Source organism: Osmia bicornis, chromosome 16 (assembly GCF_907164935.1).
Source record: "Osmia bicornis bicornis chromosome 16, iOsmBic2.1, whole genome shotgun sequence".
Lineage (NCBI taxonomy): Eukaryota > Metazoa > Arthropoda > Insecta > Hymenoptera > Megachilidae > Osmia > Osmia bicornis.
This window is the reverse complement of record NC_060231.1, coordinates 2,697,381-2,716,687: the sequence shown is the minus strand read 5'-3', so window position 1 is coordinate 2,716,687 and position 19,307 is coordinate 2,697,381. Positions and strand designations below refer to the sequence as shown.

General features: G+C 40.8%; 2 protein-coding genes and 2 long non-coding RNA genes across 9 annotated transcripts; 2 read left to right on the top strand and 2 right to left on the bottom strand.

Moving 5' to 3' along the window:
* Positions 1-525: 525 nt before the first annotated feature.
* LOC114877888 lies at positions 526-2,126 on the top strand. Its single transcript, XR_003789649.2, has 2 exons — positions 526-1,689; positions 1,804-2,126. It is a non-coding gene; the product is annotated as an uncharacterized LOC114877888 (long non-coding RNA).
* Positions 2,127-4,004: 1,878 nt separating this feature from the next.
* On the bottom strand, positions 4,005-8,304 carry LOC114877881. Of its 3 annotated transcripts, none has more exons than XM_029191000.2 (4): positions 8,250-8,304; positions 6,614-6,915; positions 5,598-5,758; positions 4,005-5,349 (listed from the first exon to the last, which is right to left on the bottom strand). In XM_029191000.2, the coding sequence occupies exons 2-4, from the start codon at positions 6,913-6,915 to the stop codon at positions 5,045-5,047; spliced, it is 768 nt and encodes a 255-aa protein (XP_029046833.2). In that variant the 5' UTR covers positions 8,250-8,304; the 3' UTR covers positions 4,005-5,044. The 3 variants fall into 3 exon arrangements, with proteins under 3 accessions (XP_029046833.2, XP_029046835.2, XP_029046834.2); XM_029191002.2 differs by lacking the exon at positions 8,250-8,304 and adding an exon at positions 8,175-8,238; XM_029191001.2 differs by lacking the exon at positions 8,250-8,304 and adding an exon at positions 7,897-8,161.
* A 2,484-nt stretch (positions 8,305-10,788) lies between these two features.
* LOC114877874 (adenomatous polyposis coli protein-like) lies at positions 10,789-19,265 on the bottom strand. Of its 4 annotated transcripts, none has more exons than XM_029190991.2 (9): positions 19,209-19,265; positions 18,163-19,096; positions 17,952-18,096; positions 17,181-17,332; positions 16,734-17,064; positions 14,425-14,854; positions 14,109-14,360; positions 13,279-13,512; positions 10,789-12,324 (listed from the first exon to the last, which is right to left on the bottom strand). In XM_029190991.2, exons 2-9 carry the CDS (start codon positions 19,016-19,018, stop codon positions 12,196-12,198), a joined length of 2,529 nt encoding a protein of 842 aa, XP_029046824.1. In that variant the 5' UTR covers positions 19,019-19,096; positions 19,209-19,265; the 3' UTR covers positions 10,789-12,195. The 4 variants fall into 4 exon arrangements, with proteins under 4 accessions (XP_029046824.1, XP_029046823.1, XP_029046825.1 ...); XM_029190990.2 differs by having other exon boundaries at positions 19,169-19,215; XM_029190992.2 differs by lacking the exon at positions 19,209-19,265 and adding an exon at positions 19,175-19,196.
* On the top strand, positions 17,348-18,015 carry LOC123988593. The gene is made up of 3 exons (XR_006830211.1): positions 17,348-17,448; positions 17,620-17,798; positions 17,934-18,015. It is a non-coding gene; the product is annotated as an uncharacterized LOC123988593 (long non-coding RNA).
* Positions 19,266-19,307: the final 42 nt, after the last annotated feature.

Sequence of the window (19,307 nt, the reverse complement as noted above, 5' to 3'; positions counted from 1 at the left end):
CAAATTACTTAACTCATTTTCTACCATAAGTTTCATTTGGGGATTTAAGTAGAGTTATAGGGTTAGGCCACTATAGAGCAAGAAATAATTTTTTGTACAGTAGAATATTCCAGTGTTTAAACAGCCATTTCACTGTTCAAATTACTTAACTCATTTTCTACCATAAGTTTCATTTGGGGATTTAAGTAGAGTTATAGGGTTAGGCCACTATAGAGCAAGAAATAATTTTTTGTACAGTAGAATATTCCAGTGTTTAAACAGCCATTTCACTGTTCAAATTACTTAACTCATTTTCTACCATAAGTTTCATTTGGGGATTTAAGTAGAGTTATAGGGTTAGGCCACTATAGAGCAAGAAATAATTTGTTGTACAGTAGAATATTCCAGTGTTTAAACAGCCATTTCACTGTTCAAATTACTTAACTCATTTTCTACCATAAGTTTCATTTGGAGATTTAAGTAGAGTTATAGGGTTAGGCCACTATAGAGCAAGAAATAATTTGTTGTACAGTAGAATATTCCAGTGTTTAAACAGCCACTTCACTGTTCAAATTACTTAACTCATTTTCTACCATAAGTTTCATTTGGGGATTTAAGTAGAGTTATAGGGTTAGGCCACTATAGAGCAAGAAATAATTTTTTGTACAGTAGAATATTCCAGTGTTTAAACAGCCATTTCACTGTTCAAATTACTTAACTCATTTTCTACCATAAGTTTCATTTGGGGATTTAAGTAGAGTTAAGGGGTTAGGTCACTATAGAGCAAGAAAAAATAGGCATATTTTGGGAATTTTTTTTTTAAATGATGGAATAAATCCCAATTCCTAATAAACTAATAAACTCTAAAAATTAATTTTTGTACAGTGATTCAAGTGAAAATATGAGCTCTGTAGCATTTCTTAGATGATGCCTATTTTTTGTAGGGCTAAGCAGCTCCTGGAATTTTTAACTTAGGATAAAAAACCAAAATATTTTCGATTATACATGAGAACAGCTATCGAACTACGTAGGATATTTTAATATATTGATTTTTGCAAAAATGGTATTTCAAGAAGAAATCACCAGAAAATTATTTATAACAAAAGAACTATGAAATATAATGAAAAAATCCTACGTAATTCGGTAGAGAATTTAGTTTTGAATATACTGGTAAATTTTCAAATCGATTGGTGATGATCTATTTTGATTTATGAGTCCGGCCAGTTTGAAAAATGCGTTTCAGGTTTTCAGTAATGCTTGCTGCATACCGGAAGGGGCTGCGGCAGAATTCGGAATTCGAGTACTTAGAGATGTTTCCCACATTTTTAAGACATTAAGGCACCTTTTAAGCAAAAAAACAAATTACGATTTTTTCAAAATTCTAGAGAGGCCTAACCTCATAAGTCCCATTTAGGAATTTAAGTAGAATTAAAAGAAAACCTTATCTCTATGGGTTGATGCACTTTAATAACCATTTAACCAGAGAAGAAATTTTTTATACCATTTTATTCAACTAAGATGTCATAAATAGAGAAGAAAGTTGGTGCATTAGGATTCTGCATGTCATTAGCTTAGAGGGAACATTATAAAAGATTGAAAAACAAACTTGCTAGTATGTAAATCAAAGGAAAAGTTACCTAGAGAATATAATGACCCCAGGGACCTGGTATACTGTATTAAAAGAAAAAAGGCACTATGCAACAAGCTACGGTAAGGAAGAATATAGTTAACATCTAGTTTCTCATTTACCTTTTGGTAAAAGGGGAGGTTCCTCTTCTCCCTTCTATAAATCACCAAGTGAAATTAATGATTTTTATCTTGCAGAAAGCGAGCTTGCGAGTGCACTCGAAACGTTTCGCCACAGCAAAACTGATAACAAGGCAGAGGTATACGTTCTGGCTGTGAAACAAAACGAGCGGAAGGGACGAGTCAAGACTGGTGCTTGCTGTTCATTGTGTTCATCTTGAAGAGGCCACGGAATCAGTACAATTTATTTTTTAATATATGCAAACTACGACACTTGGCAGAAACACGAAATCAGCTATATAGGTCACTATCTTATGAGCGTAGAATTAAATAAGGAGGTATTATTTTGTACCAAAACCATACGATGAATTTTATTGATAAAGTACCGATTGTAAATTATACTTTGTAGCATTTACAGCACCCGTTAACTCGTCGCCTCTTTTATCTTCTAAAATGATAACAAACGAGGTGCAATAGAAATTTACCTCCTGCAGGAGCAGAACAACGGCCTCAGAGATGAGCCAATAGGGAGAACAATGAACAATCTTGTTCAGAAATAGCGACACTGCTCGACATATATATATAATCACTTTGTAAACGATAGAATACGAGAAAATGAAATTCAACAGTGGAATTCATTCTGGACACTTTGAATAAAAATATTCTTATTTCATATTTCTGCAGAAAATGTATATTCTGCTATGCTAAATTGATACCGTAATATTTTTATTCTAATCTATAATGTTTATACTTAATATTTTTAAAATAATTTTAAAAAATCTAAACCGTGTTGTTATTTTTGAAATGGGCATACAGGATGAAATTAATTTTTTTCTACCTCCTTTGAAGCGTTGAAATTGTAATTTTTATTGTATATTAAAAGTATGGCTTTTTACTGATTTTTTTATATAAGCGACGCCCTAAAATTAGAAAACAATGATTAGAATATAAAATATAAATGATTATATATTTTGGGAAATTTAAGTAAAAATTTAAAAGTGTCCAGAATTAATTCCACTAGTGTAACCCATTTGGGGATTTTGGAATTTTACGTACACCATGCGGCGCCAAAAATATGCATATATATAACTTATGCCAAAAATTTCAAAAAAAAACATTTGGCAGTTAATGGGTTAAGGTGGTAATTTTATTTTGGGTGAACCACTGTACACCAATTTTATCGTGATTTTCTTAATCCGAATGATATTCAAATACTGCCGCCATAAGTGAAATGGGCAACATAAACGTTTACGTTTCATCCCCTTGGAATCGAGCCTCGTGACCAGGATCAATTAAGTCCTCTGACCATGATGTTTATCCGCACAAGTAATGGCTATAAACTGTACCAAGGACCGCGGATTGTACTATACACACTTTTGGAGGAAACATTTTATCTTAGCTCCAATTACTTTTATCCCTAATCTCATTGCAGGGCCGGCGTTTTGAAAGGCCCCGCGATCTACAAAAACTCGCGGTTGAAACTAATAAAAAATTATCTTCAGTTATCAATAAGTCAATCAATCAATCAATTTTGATGACGCAATCAAAGATTTTGCGGCGAAAAAAGCGAGAAAAATGATGTAATATTTATTTTACAAAAAGTATATGTAACATCCTTTCTACTTATAATAAATAATTCCTTATTGTGAAATTTAAGTATAGAATTCTGGCTCCACAAAATTTTTGAACCAGGCCCCGCAAAAGGTCACGCCGGCCCTGTCTCATTAGGATAACATAGATTCTTGATTCTGGTATAATTTTCAGACTTTTCTATCTGAATTCCAATCTATTCTGGGTCAATGGTGACACAGAGAGACGAAACGTACAGAAAAATTTAGAAAGCAATCTAAAATTAAATTAAAAGGTATCCACGATTTTTTGTAATTTTTTAATTGATTCTAGCAGTTCCTTGTTCTCCAAACTTTACAATTTTACTTTGCTTTAAAGTTATTCCACTGTATATTACGACAAGAAAAATCTTTTCTGTCCTCATATTTTATTTTCAGATACCTCTTCTTTATTTTTTGAAGCTGAAACACCTCTGTGTACTATGTAAAAAAAAGAAATGGTAGAAGAAAGATCCGAAGGTCTTAGGATTAAGAAAGAAACGTGGGAAGGTCGAAACACTTGAAGAAGAAAGAGCAATAAATATTTTAATTGAACATGAATAAGAATACCGCGATGGGAGGATGTCGTATTTACGAAGGTTATCGATTATACAAAGTGTATTCATCGTTAAACAAGAATAGAAGTTGATGCGTTCGAAACGAAAAGAAGAACTGAATTATTCACTGTGATGCCTCTGAATTTTATTAAATCACGTCCGTGAGATTTGCCGTGGTATTTCACTCACAGTTGCTCTCTTACCCTCGCTTTGTCGTCGATTGTTTGTTCAAGTAAAACGTTTCTTAATTTCCCTTGTTTACATTGGCGTTAATGTTCTTCAAGTTCTTTAAACGACACCACGGTTACCTGTGTCTTTTCACCAGGAAACAATTGTTATAGGGATATCAACGTGACTTTATTACTAGAAATTTAAAAATTTTCTAAATACTTCGGAAGCATTCTTAGTGTCTGTAGGGAAGCATACTACAAGGGGCCAGTCGAAGAAAATGTCTCCAAGTCTGTCTTACAATTCTACATAATGTTAAAACGGTTCTTAATTTCCCTCGTTTACATTGGCGTTAATGTTCTTCAGATTCTTTAAAGTAACATTATTAGAAATTTAGAAATTTTCTAAGTACATGTACCGTGCGTCGCCGACTCTCCGAAAGGATTCTTGGTGTCTGTAGGGAAACATACTACAAGGGGCTAGTTGAAGAAAATGTCTCCAAGTCTGTCTTACAATTCCACATAATGTTAAAACGTTTCTTAATTTCCCTCGTTTACATTGGCGTTAATGTTCTTCAGATTCTTTAAAGTAACATTATTAAAAATTTAGAAATTTTCTAAATACATATACCGTGCGTCGCCGACGCTCCGGAAGGACTCTTGGTGTCTGTAGGGAAGCATACTACTAGGGGCTAGTTGAAGAAAAAGTCTCCAAGCCTGTTTTAGAATCCTACATAGTGTTAACGATAACGGGTACCATTTAACGCACCACAGAGAGCCCTTTACAGTTATCTCGCATCCCAACACGGATTTTCTCATTTATTTACAGTGTGAACGCTTTGAAAGTAACCTTTAGCAGTCTTCATACTCTAACAACAAGCACAATTTGCAAACATTTTATTCATATATCAGCGCATTAACGGTAAGTATCAAGTTTGAGCCACCTCCCTCAGCAAAGAAAATGGTTTAATAGGAATATTCCTGAGGTTTAAGGACGAATATGAGGTTGGAAAGGTAAATCTAGATGCGAGGGTGTCTCTATATGGCTTCTGTCGTGCCAGCCATCCACCTGGGTGTGATACAGTCCATAATTCACACCGTTCGTCGCAATTTTCTTCAGCCCCTGTATGCTGGACAGTATTAGAGCCATCTTCGCTAGCAATAACGCTTTGCCACCCAGTACGGCGAGAAACTGGAAACCCATGGGCACGAGGATGGAACCCATCAACAGGAAGCCCATCATCATGAACGGCAATACGTTGTTGTATTTGCGACGAAATCGACGCCTTCGACCTGATAAAAACACCACTTCTGCATGCTGATATCACAATATTAACAGAATACTAGTTTAATGTCTTCAGAATGGAAACCGTTAAAATGTTTCAACCTACCAAGTAACTTTGAAACTGGAAGCTCTGACGTTTCATAAAAGCATACAATTGTCAAGGGAAGGAAAGTTTCAACAGATATAATTGCAAGGATGAAAGTGAAAATCAATATTATACTAAAACTAAAATACATATTGTCATTTGCAGTCCAACCTTCAAATATGTTTCCATTTAATTCTGTCTCGGAATTGTTAACAGGTGAAAGGGTGCTGTCGACTAGGTGGTCCACGTCGACCTTGAAAACGTGTGTACGTAGAACTCGTATTAGCCGTTTCAAGATCATCGCTGTCCAGTTTGTGTCGTCCTCTAATTCACTGAGAAAACAGCGAACAATTACTTTCATGATATACAGGGTGTTCGACGACAGGTGGAAGATTTTTTAAGGGGTGATTCAAGGGATCAAAATAAGACGAAAATTAAGAATGACGAAATAGTGTTTGCGACTTTGCTTTCCAAATTCGAGTCAAAAGCGCCTAAAACCTGCAACCCGCCCAGCATCGACGGCTGAACGTCAGGTCAGCAGGGGTCGATACAGTCATAACCAAGAATCAATGAATAGTAGAAACTTACCTCGTGCTATTCTGTTTCTCGCTTTGACTATACAGGGCGATCCTCTCGCTAGGGGACACAAAGGACCTGGCGACAATGAAGACACCATGGAGACACACAGTCGTCTCGGTTCGGGTAGGTCCCCAATACGGACCTCTTTATGGTGTGGTCAAGGGGTCCATTGTCGCCAGTGTTCCTTTGAGTCCCCTAGCGAGAGGATCACCCTGTATACCTATGGACTGCTAACGGCCCTCACGTTTCCCATTGTAGCAATGTATAAGGTATATAGTCAAAAGTTTCTCAGTACTGCAGCGTTCGGCTTTCTCTTCTTGGTTATGACTGTACCCATCCCTGCTGACCTGACGTTTAGTCGTCGTTGCTGGGCAGGTTGCAGGTTTTAGGCGCTTTTCACTCGAATTTTTAAACGTATATTACTGGAAAACAAAGCCGCAAACGCTATTTCGTCATTTTTAATTTTCGTCTTATTTAGAGCCCTAGAATCACCCCTTAAAAAATCTCCCGCCTGTTGTCGAACGCCCTGTACGAAAGCTTGAATAACTTCTTAACTGTTCTCTGATGAAATTAATTACAAAGCGGATTGCCGTTGGAGGGCGAGTTACCTATTGGTATAGTTATCCGTGGAATTCGTTCTACCCTGTTGGAATCGCACTAGGTAGAGGCCGTCGAAAACTGGTATAACGTCGTCCACGAGGATGGAATCCAGAACAGCCAACACGTGCTCCTGTATGCACCTCTTCAGCTTCTCCATAAATTCGTCCTGGCCCGCGTTCCTCCAAGACTCCAACGGACAATTCTTGAACACAGTCTGCAGGCCAACGTACCATTTCGTTTTGTCGTTGCATCCAACGTCACCAGCCACGAGAAGCATGAGTGCAAGCGTATAGAATGCACGAGGGTGCATCTGCACAGAACAACATTCATACAGGGTGATCCTCTTGTTAGTGGACCCAAAGGAAGTGCCGGAACAATAGAATGAAGAAGTCGGCATCCCATTTCTGTCACCGCTTACTTGACGGAGGTGGCCCCTTTTTTCTTTTTTACGTGGGGGAAATCTTCCAAAGGCACCTCCAGCCCCCCTGGGGAGGGGCCGGAGGTAGTGCGAGATTTTTACTCGCTAAAACCCCCAAGGTGGCCAGTAAGTACTGGGGCTATAGAGAGGGCCCCGGGACCTCTGAAGAACACACCGGGACTCTCCGACACGGAGGTGGCCCCTGCAGCACAGACGGCTGTGTGCGTGAAAATACACACATTACACAGGGGCCACCTCCGTGTGGGGGAGTCCTGGTGTGTTCTTCAGAGGTCCCGGGGCCCTCTCTATAGCCCCAGTACTGGCCACCTTGGGGGTTTTAGCGAGTAAAAATCCCGCACTACCTCCAGCCCCCCTGGGGAGGGGCTGGAGATGCCATTGGAAGATTTCCCCCACGTAAAAAAGAAAAAAGGGGCCACCTACGTCAAGTAAACGATAACAGAAATGGGATGTCGACTTCTTCATTCTATTGTTCCGGCACTTCCTTTGGGTCCACTAGTGAGAGATTACTCTGTACTAGGGATGTGCGGGTACCCGATATTACGGGCTCGGGAGAGCTCGGAAAAAATCGGGGCGACTCGGGCGGGTGTATTACCAAGTACTTTGAGAGTTGGGTCGCGCCCCGCGGGAGTTCGTCCGAATCAGCTCGACTGTACCCGACCAAACCCGAAATAGTCGGGCCACCCGACTGCACGCACGTATCGGACGTCCGCCCAAGTCCGCCCGATGTTTTCCGAACCGACTCGACTAGTCGGGCCGCACATCCCTACCCTGTACTCTCAATGCTCGCTAACGTCTGAAGCATTAATGATTATTTCTACCTGTCTCGTCTGTACTTTTTGCACCTATCATTACCTTCTATCTTTTCTCAATAACTGTATTAATTATTCTGTTAGTTGGCACTGCAGCAGTTGATACTTAAAGAGGACTTGATAGCTAGAAATGGCTTCGAACAGCCCAGAAATACAATTAAACCCGTTTTATTATTAAACCGATGATATTCTTTGATGTAATTTCACTTCAATGAATAACTAATTAATTTACCAGCACTTTACATTGAATTCAGAGAGGAACTAAGAATAAATCAGGCAAAGTTGGTCCTTGAAATTAAAACTGTTCCAGGTATACTCTACCAATGGTTCTCTTCGTCTCACAATGAATAGAGTTTGTCTAGTTTCAGTCAGATTTAAACACGAATCTTCCTTTACCTCTGAACTTGAGGCGCACCACCGGAGATGTGTTCTCCAAGCCGGTCGTACTACAGTAAACGGGCAACGGTGGGTATATGAAGATTTTATAAACACAGGAAATAGGCTAGAAGAATCGCCAGGTAGTGATTACGACTCATCGAAGGGCAACATGGTAGCGGTCAAAAGGCGTCGCCTTTTTATGCTCCAGCAAATCTGGTCTGTAATCATCAATGGACTAGCCAAGGTTGCATGACAGTACTGGGCTCATCGATTATTTTTTCCACTGACAGGTTCGAATTTCATTCAACTCCTTAGGATAATGTATCAATGATAAGAAATATCCTCTGCTGTGGGCTACTCCATCTTGTTCTTCAAGTGTACTATTTATTATTCTATTAATACTGTTTTAATTAGTGTTCAAAGGGATATATAAAATTGTACATTTTTTTATTTTTTTATTATTATTGTGTGCAAAGAATTAGAAGAGAGATTAATTGTTCAATTGTAAAGAAAACTGTAAAATATATTTAGCTCAATAAATTCATTTATATTAATGTAGAATCTATTTCTTCACAACAGACGCTACACGAATACCTGTAATTCTTTTTCCAAATGCTATACCTGTGCGGAAATTGATATTTCAATGCAAAAATTGCTATTCGCCAACTTATATACTGTACAATAAATGATAGTGTGCAATAGCATAAATTATCAAACACACGCACAGACGCATATAATGAAGTAGGGGATCAATTTTCTGTACGATTTTCGATTTACAATAAATCAAAAGTTTCAAACTTTATTAATTACTGATAATACCTTAACAATTGAAATATAGAAAAGCGCCTAAGCAGAGTGAAACAAGAAAATCTCTGTCTATATATTAGGTGTACAGATTAATTCGACACCTTTAATATTACACTTTCTTAGTTACTATTTTAAATTCGAATACTTTTCCCGCGCTTTTGTGAATTTGAAAAATGGCGCGAGAATATGATACCGATAAGAATAAATTCAATAATTGTAGTTATTATAACTTCTTGAAAATAGGCCATTAATTAAAAAAAGAAAAGGCACCAAATTAATTTGTACACCTAATAATATTTCCTTCTGCTTCTGTAAAACACAATATCACAAGCAGCGGTGAAAAGTATTCATGAATTCATTAGGAAAAATAAAATGTAAATGTATACAGATACAATTGATCACATGATTCAAAGAAATCAGTCGCAATGATGCTTCGGCAAGATATATTGCACGCAATGAAAATGCAGTTTCTATCGGGTAAAGTTCAAATTTCACAACGCAATGTTCTACAAGTTCAACAGTCTATTCCCTAGAGATGGCGTGCAAAATCACTAACAGTGATTTATCACAGTGATCGTAGAATCACGATCACGATCGTGAATGAAGTTAAATCATGATCGTGATCGTGATTTTCTTATCTTGGATGATTGGACTATTTTTTTATAAAATGCTTCAATATAGCTTGTATACAGGGTGTCCAACGACTACGTCAACAACCGACTAGGGATGATTGACATGGTGATTCTAAACAACTTTTTCCTTTGCCAAAATGTTGATTAAGTCTTCGTTCTCGAGTTATTAACAAAAAACACTGGCCAATCAGAGCGTTCGTTCGGTACCTGGGCAAAGCCCATGACGCTGCCGTCCCTGAGCCCGCGCGCTCGGATTGGTCAGAGTTTTTCCTTAATAATTCAAAAACGAAACTTCAAACAACATTTTGGCAAAGGAAAAAGTTGTTTAGAATCACCTTGTCAATCATTCCTCTTCGGTTGTTGACGTAGTTTTTGTACACCCTGTAGAAATATCTGAGCATAATGCGCAAAGAACGTTCAGTTAGTCATAATTTTTGGCTAGTCAAAGGTTACCAGTTAATTACTGTTTTTACTTTCGACCAATCAGAAGAGAGCATGAAAAATCACGAATCACTGTGAAAAATGATCGTGATTAGGAACGAACGTGATCGAATCACTCGTGATTCACAAGTAGCAGTTCTAGCCATCACTAGTATTCCCTAAAAAAACAGGGTAACCATTTCGGCGCTAACCCTAAAAAAATGTCCCATATAAAAAACTAGAAGAAACGAGATAACAGTTTTCTTCAAATATTTCAGAAAGTAGTGTATATATCTACTTTTGAATTCCGGATTACCTAGCTCCTCGCTATACAATATGTTTAAACAGTCCGCAGTATAGTTTTCTAATAACAAGAAATGAATTTAGCAAAGATCTGTGATGGAGCAAATATTATATAACAGGAGTATTCGATTAGGGTTCTTCATCATAATGTTAACGCAATGACAAAGAGGTTAAGGCACATTATTCCTCACGCTTATACTACAGAACTAAACGAAGATATCTACAGGGTGTCTCATAACTCCTGTAACAGCTGGAAATGGGGAATTGCGGGGGTGATTCTGAACAACTTTTTCCTTTACCAAAATGTTGGTTGAAGCTCCATTTTTGAATTATTGACAAAAAACTCTGGCCAATCAGAGCGCGCGCTCAAGCATGGGAGCGTTGGCTCTGAACCGCGCTCGGTCGTGAACAAACGCATTGGTACAGCGTGGGTATCTAGGGAAACGTATGACTAATTCCACATTGTTCTTAATTTAAGACGGTGTACAATAGTGTCCGTTCGTCTAGTGTATTTTGTAATTTCAAATAAATTATTGAATATTCTAAAGCCTTTATCAATTGATTAGATTTATCTTGCTGCGGTTAAACTTGGACTCCGAAGTCAGTGCTTTTTTACTAGACGAACGGACACTATGATTGATATTGTACAGTATCAATCATAGTATCAGTTCGCCCCTACCACCTCATGCGAATGAGGGCTCACGCACGAGCGCGCAGCCATTATGCCTCATGTAAATGAGATGGTAGGGGCACCTTCCCCTTTAGTGCTTTTTCACTAGACGAACTGACACTAGTGTCCGTTCATCTAGTGTATTTTGTAATTTCAAATAAATTATTGAATATTCTAAAGCTTTTATCTGATGATTATGTTAATTATTTTAACGCTTTTATTAAATAATTAGATTTATGATATTTGCTGCGGTTAAACTTGAACTCCAAAGTCAGTGCTTTTTCACTAGACGACCGGACACTATGATTGATACTGTAACATTTGTCGCACGCTTTTCTCGATACCCACGCTGTACCAACACGTTTGTTCACGACCGAGCGCGGTTCAGAGCCAACGCTCTCGTGCTTGAGCGCGCGCTCTACGCGCCCTCCTATTGGCTAGTGTTTTTTCGTTAATAATTCAAAAACGAAGCTTCAACCAACATTTTGGTAAAGGAAAAAGTTGTTCAGAATCACCCCAGCAATCCCCCACATCCAGCTGTTATAGGAGTTATGAGATACCCTGTATAGTTCAAATAAGTATAAGCTAAAGCATCAATGGCTCGTGTATGGATAAACATATTGCACAGACTTTTCAACCTTCTGATCAAATAAAATAGTATAAAATGCTATATCCTTATTAGGTATAAGAATTAAATTCATTGTTGCTGAATGTAAAATCCTATTATCTAAAAAAAAAGATCAAAATCCAAGTTCATCCCTCAACTACCGACTCTAGACAATCGCTATATTCGCTCTATCAAGCATACAATCTCCACCATTCCATTCCACTCAATTATCATAAAAAAGTATTCAGTCTTTCAACAGCTAACGCGTAGAACAATTATGTAACAATTCTCCTTATTCCTTCTAGGCCCTGCAAACGTATAAATTCCAACTATACATCAAAATAATTGTCCTTGATTACTGCATTACGATCTTCCGTGCTCTTCGTTCCTTTCAGATGACACTTGTTTCTAGGCATTTGCTGAGGGAACTCGCTGAACTACGTATAAAGAATACTACGGTCCCCGTTACCCCTTGCAATATATTCCTTGAAATAAAAAGAAGAAATGATAAATAGGAAAGACCGTCTATATAGGAGCACGTTCAGAAGAGAGCGCGGTAGGAGTTAAAAATGAGCCAGACGCCACTCCGCGCGATGCTGTCCCAGCGACTCGTCGTCCATGAGTTAAAGACGAGTTCAATGAACCGTTCAGTGCCTACGAAAGATAACAATCAATTAGTACACAGTAAAGTCTCTCTAGTTGTCCGCTTGTTGCCCTGCTGATAGTGTCCGTCGGTTTCGTCCTACGCCTATGTATTAGGGATGTGCGGCCCGACTAATGTGTCGGTTCGGAAAACATCGGGCGGACTCGGGCGGACTCGGGCGGGCGTCCGATACATGCGTGCAGTCGGGTGGCCCGACTATTTCGGGTTCGGTCGGGTACAGTCGGGCTGATTCGGACGAGCTCCCGCGGGCCGCGGCCCGCGATCCAACTCTCTAGTATGTACTTCTTAATGCACCCGCCCGAGCCTGCCCGATTTTTTCCGAGTCCGCCCGAGCCCATATCGGCTACCCGCACATCCCTACTGTGTCTCACCCAACGCCTACGTTCTGTTCGTTCGAGTCGGTCACACGATACGCGATGCGGATTCTTTGCTGAGAGTTAGAGTTTGGTAGTTTATAATAAAGCACTATAATTTTCTTAATATTAATTCTTTTTACCTACGGATTTTTTAAACATATTGGCCAGACTCTTCTGATTAAAATGAGACCAAACATGATATAATTTGGAGCATATTTACTTTATTCTTATGTATAGGGTAACATCCCTAATGCGAATTTTTTTTTCATCCATATGGTCCAAATTATGTCATGTTTGGTCTCCTTTTAATCAGAAAAATAGTACCAATATGTTAAAATAATTTGCAACTAAAAAATTCTAAAAATAAGAAAGTTAAACTGTTGTTAATTTCTCGGCTGCTACGGCTCTCATGTTATCCTTCTCTTTTATCGCCGGAGATCAAAAGCAGCCGCAGCAATCTCGCTCTAAAAATCCTGTCTATCCTGCCCACATTGTCCATTTTCGCTTCTCAGCTTACGGACAACTAGAGAGATTTCACTGGTATTAACCTCTCTTTGATACGTGTCTAGGAAAACCAAGTATACTCACCTTTGGCATGCCTGATTTAATACACTGAGCCAAGATAATATCTTCCTCCTCTTCTGAGAGACTCAGGTTATCCTCGAACGTTACAGGCTTCTTCGGCTGATGCTTATTTTCTTTATACTCTGGATGGCGATATGACGCTGTCGAGGAAGATACCTTTGCCGAATTCGTCACCTTCGACTTGTCCATAGTTTGTGGCAATGACTGTGATATCAGTGATGAAATATTCAACCTAACCTAAAATTAACATAAATGTTAATACGGTCAGGTGCAAATTAAGCTTCTGGTAGTTGACTATCCTTAACCCTTAACCCTTTACCAAGCGGGGTTTCCTGAGGGCCCCACGGTATTTTTAAAATTTCTGAACATTTTAGTGTGGAAGGTTATTCAAATTAGGTTCTTTGGATGTCTAAAAATATATTTCAGTTAAATAAGCAGGGAACGCGCTTTTGTGGGCCTAAAGACAGCAGCTCCTTTTTACTTCTAAGTCAAGGGAACCGCCTGGTCATAAATGGGCGGGCCCGCGCTCACCCCCACATTATTATGCCATAGATGCCAATGCACTCAACAAGATCCAAATATATAACGTAGTATGCCAACCGGGGCTCTGCCGGAACCCCACGTGTGTTTTTATTTCTTTTTATATTTTTGAGAGAACGTATTATAGCACTAATTTTGTAATATTTATCTTAAACGTATCCGGGACACGTATAAATATCAAGAATAAATTTGTTGGTATAGTTACGGCAGAGTCAGCAAAAATCACCCTCTGGGGTCCTTCGAGGACCCCCCTTGGTATGTTAAGGGTTAAGAGGAAAATGTAACAAGAAAACCTTGGGCATTGCTGCTCTTATGCACTCGCTCAAAATAGCTTCATCGTCCGAATGATTAGGACTGTCATCGGAAAGCTCGTTATCATTCTCCAACGATGTACGGCAGAGAGGTTTACGAAGAGCAGGGTTTCTGTTACCACTTTCTACTGGGGAAGATGATGGTGTACCGCATATGTTGAATCTCTGTGACACAGCTTCTGTCTTCTGTGCAAAAGGAATGCAGCTCGTTGGCGGAGGTGTTATCTGACGAACCTAAATTTCAAATATTAATAGAAATACCTCAGGGAGCTAACAAGTCTCAAAGAAGTATATGTACCTTTGGTATTCCCGACTGAATACATTCATGAAGAATTTTTTCATCCTCTCCGGAAAGATTGGAGCTCTCGTCTGAAAGATCATTTCTCTGGCATTCAACTTCATTGGAAGGTTTGGCATCCTCAACTTTTTCAACGTCCTCCTGAACGCTTGGCATAGACAACGCTGAAAGGTTCGACTGCGAGCCTACAGGAGAAATATCCGCTGGGGTGTCTTCTGTGCAATACACGTGCACAGTGTCCGGAGCGGCAACAACTTCTATACCAGTTTTATTTGTTTTAGCAGCTGTTGCCGGAGTGTCCACCGAGGTGACAGGAATGCTTGATTCCAATCTGTTCAAAGTAGGTGCTCTTTGACACCGGCCTAGCATGTTGGACGACTCAGGTTGTACGGATTTCTGTACAGTTGATGTTTTGAAAGACTGTCTATACCTGTAATACATTTACCAATGTTCAATATTTCTAATTGTCTTCGTTGGCATGATTTAAAGTCGTAGAATGAGGAGGACAGTCCACCTCAACATTTCCAGAAGATATTAAATATGGCCACAAATTAAATGGTCATTACTTAAATCCATTTTCGGTCAGTATTTTATTACCAAAATACTAAACGGTTAGGTTAGGTTAGGTTAGTACACACCCGACGGAGGGGGGAAGCCCCCCGACAGCACAGTTAGCTAAGGAGGACGGAGCGGTGGGCCTTGATAATTGTGCCCAACGCCCACAACAGGATGAGGGGGGGAGCTTCGGCTTCCCCCCAAGGAAGATGTAGTGGGGGGAGGCTTTGGCCTCCCCCAGGGTGACAGGACGGCGGGGAGGGGCTTGCCCCTCTCTCCCATCGCAGATCGGCGGCTCCTTTGTGAACTCGCTGGACTCGGTGGCCGGGGCTAGGGCCATTGCATGCGGCCCGAGAAGTGGCCGGCGTCGGGTGTGGCCCCTGGCGTCTGCGGAGTTGGCACTTAGGGGGAGGGTCAAAGGTTAGACCCGGTAAAAATCCGGCACTCCCCCCAACCCCTCCCCAGGGGGGCTGGTGGCGTCTTTGGAAGATTTTCCCCACGAAAAAAAAAGGTTAGTACCCAGCCTGGTAGGACCCGCCGCCGTAAGGGAGACGGGGGGTGACGACGCCGACCTCTGTTCACTCCCCGACGCGACGGAAGCCCGCGTGCCCTAGCGTCCCAGGGGAAGAAGTCGAGCCTCCGAGAGGCTCGACCGCGGGGGTGGACTTTTGGGGTGGGAGGGATCGTGGTGTACCCTCCCACCCAGACAAAAGAGCCCGGGCCCGGATCGGACTCAGTGGTGAGCGATCGGGGAACCCGTTCCGAATCGGGGGCCAGGCCTCGCCCACCCCGGTGGGTCCGGGGACTCCGGACGGGGAACGGTAGGACCCTCCCACGTAGGGAGTAGGCGTGGACCCCTTCGAGGGATGCAACGCAGCCCAAATATTCCTCCTGGTAGGTGGCCAGCCGTGGCTCACCGCAGCCCCCAGGGGGATGACTGGGCGGGCCTCAGGCATCCGATGGGCGCCATCGGAAGCCGGCGATGATGTGGTTCCTCGGTCTATCTCGTGCGGACGGGCGGGGGGCACAGCTCAGCCTCCCCGCAGCCCGCAGGTAGCCCGGGGCGGGGACTGCAAGCGTCCCGGACTGGGGGCCCGGGGCGTCATTGCACGCAGTCTCCCGAGATGGAGCCGTCACCGAAGACCGCATCCAGTAGGGCGAGTGCGGTCTAGGACTCCCCGGTGATGGGCGTCTTTGACGGGGGAGTTCCGGCGTTATATTTCTTGGGTCCCGGAGCCTCCCCTCAATGCCAGAGGAGGCCACCGTGGGGTTTTACTTGGTAGGAATCCACCTCCCCCCAGGGGCACAGCTCAGCCTTCCCGCAGCCCGCAAGGAAGACCGAGGCGCGGACTGCAGGCATCCCGGGCTGGGGGCCCGGGGCGTCATTGCACGCGGTTCCCCGGGATGGGACCGACATCGGGCGCGGTCCTCGCTGTCGGCAGGAGGGGGAGCCCGGTCTAGGTCTCTTTGACGGAGGAGGTTTCGGCATTATATTTCTTAGGTTCCGGAGCCTCCCATCAATGCCAGACAGCCGCCGTGGGGTTTTAGTTGGTAGGAATCCAACACTACCCCGCCACCTCCTCCCAGGGGCTGGCGAGGTGTCTTATGCAATATTTCCTCACGTTAAAAAAAAGGGTTAGGTTAGTACATAAATAGCGAATGGTCAGTATGGAAAGATACTGACACTTCATATTTAAATACTGACCAAAAGGGATTAAAATACTGACCAGTGAAATACAAGCCATTAAATATACCTGTTATTTTGTATACCCATACTGATGCACGCAGCCAACATATCTTCGTCATCTTCGTCACCGTCGCTGACTTGCTCCTGATCCTTCTCAGTTTCAACGTTATTTATCTTCTCTACCGACGAAGTTTCTTTAACATCTTTCTCAAGGTCATTCGAGTTTTTCTTCAAATCGTTCTCCATTTTGGAGCTGTTTGTAATCTTCAATTCATCATCAATAGTGAGAGAACTGAGGCTAGTGGCCGTAGAGAATTCAATGGGTGTTGACTCTTCTTTAAAGGTGGCGATGTCATCTTCAAAAACACTGCCTCTTGGTACGGGACACTTTGAATATGCTGAAAACGACATTCGTTAAGAAAACTATGTACATTGAAACGTGCAATTTTCAAATACTATTTCAATCTGGATAGTTTGAATTATTTCTTCACTGACAATCAATAGCATTGCATACATAAATGTCGAACCGACGGTCTTACTGCTTCTTCTGGTATTTTGCTTATGAAATCCGTACACTGACTCTTATGATCACGAGGACTGAGAGGAACAGTTTGTGTTGGTGAATCTGGTAATTCGCTTGGAGACACAACACCACTAGTCCTGCGACTGTACAAAATTCATTTACATATAATTAATATTTGTCTTTCAAGTAATATTCTCTCTGTCCCATAATAATAGTAGCAAGCGAATATTTAAACAGTAATTATTTGGCAAATGCAGCTGTAAGTTATGTTGTAGCGCAAAATTGCAAAGCTTTCAATCAAAATCAATGTTTCATGACATCTGTCATTTGTGTTGACATATCTTTCAATTTTTAGGTTAACCTACATTATTTCGAATTATAACTATTATTATAATTCATCCGCTGATCGAAATCAATTGTTTTATTTCAGTTGAATATCAACTCATTGTAAAAGTGGCATGAAAAAGCAAAAATCAAATTCCGATTGTCCAGTTCTTGAAGCATCGAAAGAAAAATGAAAAATTGCAAAAAGGTGCAATTACGTTAGCTGCAAAAGGAAATTATTGAAAAATCCAGAAACTATCTGAACACCCAAAATAAAAATTAGGAGTAATATTTTTAATTTATTGTTTAATTTAATCTAGTTTTTTGATAATAAATGTTGCATTCTATATTTATTTTCTTTAGTTACTATTATTACGGGACAAATTAAATTCATCAACTGCTATTATTATTATTTGACAGAGGGAGTATATAAATTACCTAAAATCACTTATGACGGAACTGCGATCATCATGTATCGAATGCTGTTCAAACCCACTCAATGAACCAAGAGAGCTGCAACGTGAAAACATCAACGGAGTTTGCTCTGCATAATAATCTTGTCTACTAAACGTGACCATCTTGCCTGAAATCATAATAAACACATTCTCTATAACATTCTCTATTTAAAACATATAATAATGTAACGAACCTTCTTTATCTACGACTCTAGTGTTACTTTTTCCTTCTATGGGACTATCAGTTTCATCTGATATACGTAATCCATTCATATTAGAAGCAATTCCGCTACGCTCTGCTCTGTCTGACACGTTATCAGCTTTCTCTGAAGAATCTGTGGACGATACTTTAGAAATGATTCCAGTGACATTGTTCCTTTGCGTTGTGGCGCTACTAAGAGAATTAAGAGAATTGGCACGTGAGAAACCATCCGGTGTCCCTGCTTGATAGTAATTAATCAACTTCTCAGGGGAAGGGCAGCTGGGCTTGCGAGTCTGAGATGTTTTGGATGTTTTCAACTCTTTCTCAACGAGAAGAGATTGCTCTTCGTTGCAATTCAGTGACATAGCGCGCTCAAAGCACAGATCTTCCTTGCGACCATGATCGTGGACTTTCTTATTATGTTTCTTCTGCGAATCCACAGATTCTTTTGTATCTTCAAGACGTAAGTCGGACATGGAAGTGGCGGTAGAAAAATTGAAAGGTGTCTCATACGGAGTTCCCTCCGTACAATATGTTTTTATAGTGTCTTCCTGTACGCTGCCTGGAAAATATTCAGGGCTCTGTTTCTCGTCGTCGTCTGTATCGTCCTCGGCATATCTTAAGCTATAATCTGTCGGTTGATCGAGATCCGTTTCGGCATAATCTCCAAATAAATCTACTTTGGAGTCGCGTTCCCTGTATTCTTTCTTGCAAGATCGAACGGTTCGGGTTGAATTCTCAATCGAATGATTTTCACCTCCTGTTTTTCTTTCTCGATACTTTTTACTATAATCTACTGGCTGTTCGGTTGTCTCGTCTTCGTACCTCCGCCCGGTACTTCTCTCCATACCAATCAATTTTCTCAGCCGCTGCTTTCTGTTTCGAAAATCTTTTCTGTTTCCTACTTATATGCGTACAACCTTTACCTACCGATCAATGAAGAAACATATAGGGTCCAAATGATTAAATTCCTTTTCAAAATGTTAATGATCAATTACTGTCACCATTCTCCGTGAGCCTGGCATTGACGCTAATTACCTCGTGTGGCGAACCGCAAGGGTCGACATCCTGACGTATTAAATACCGAGGCTGCGGCGGCTTCTCATACTACAGGTTGATTAAACCCTAGATCTAGGG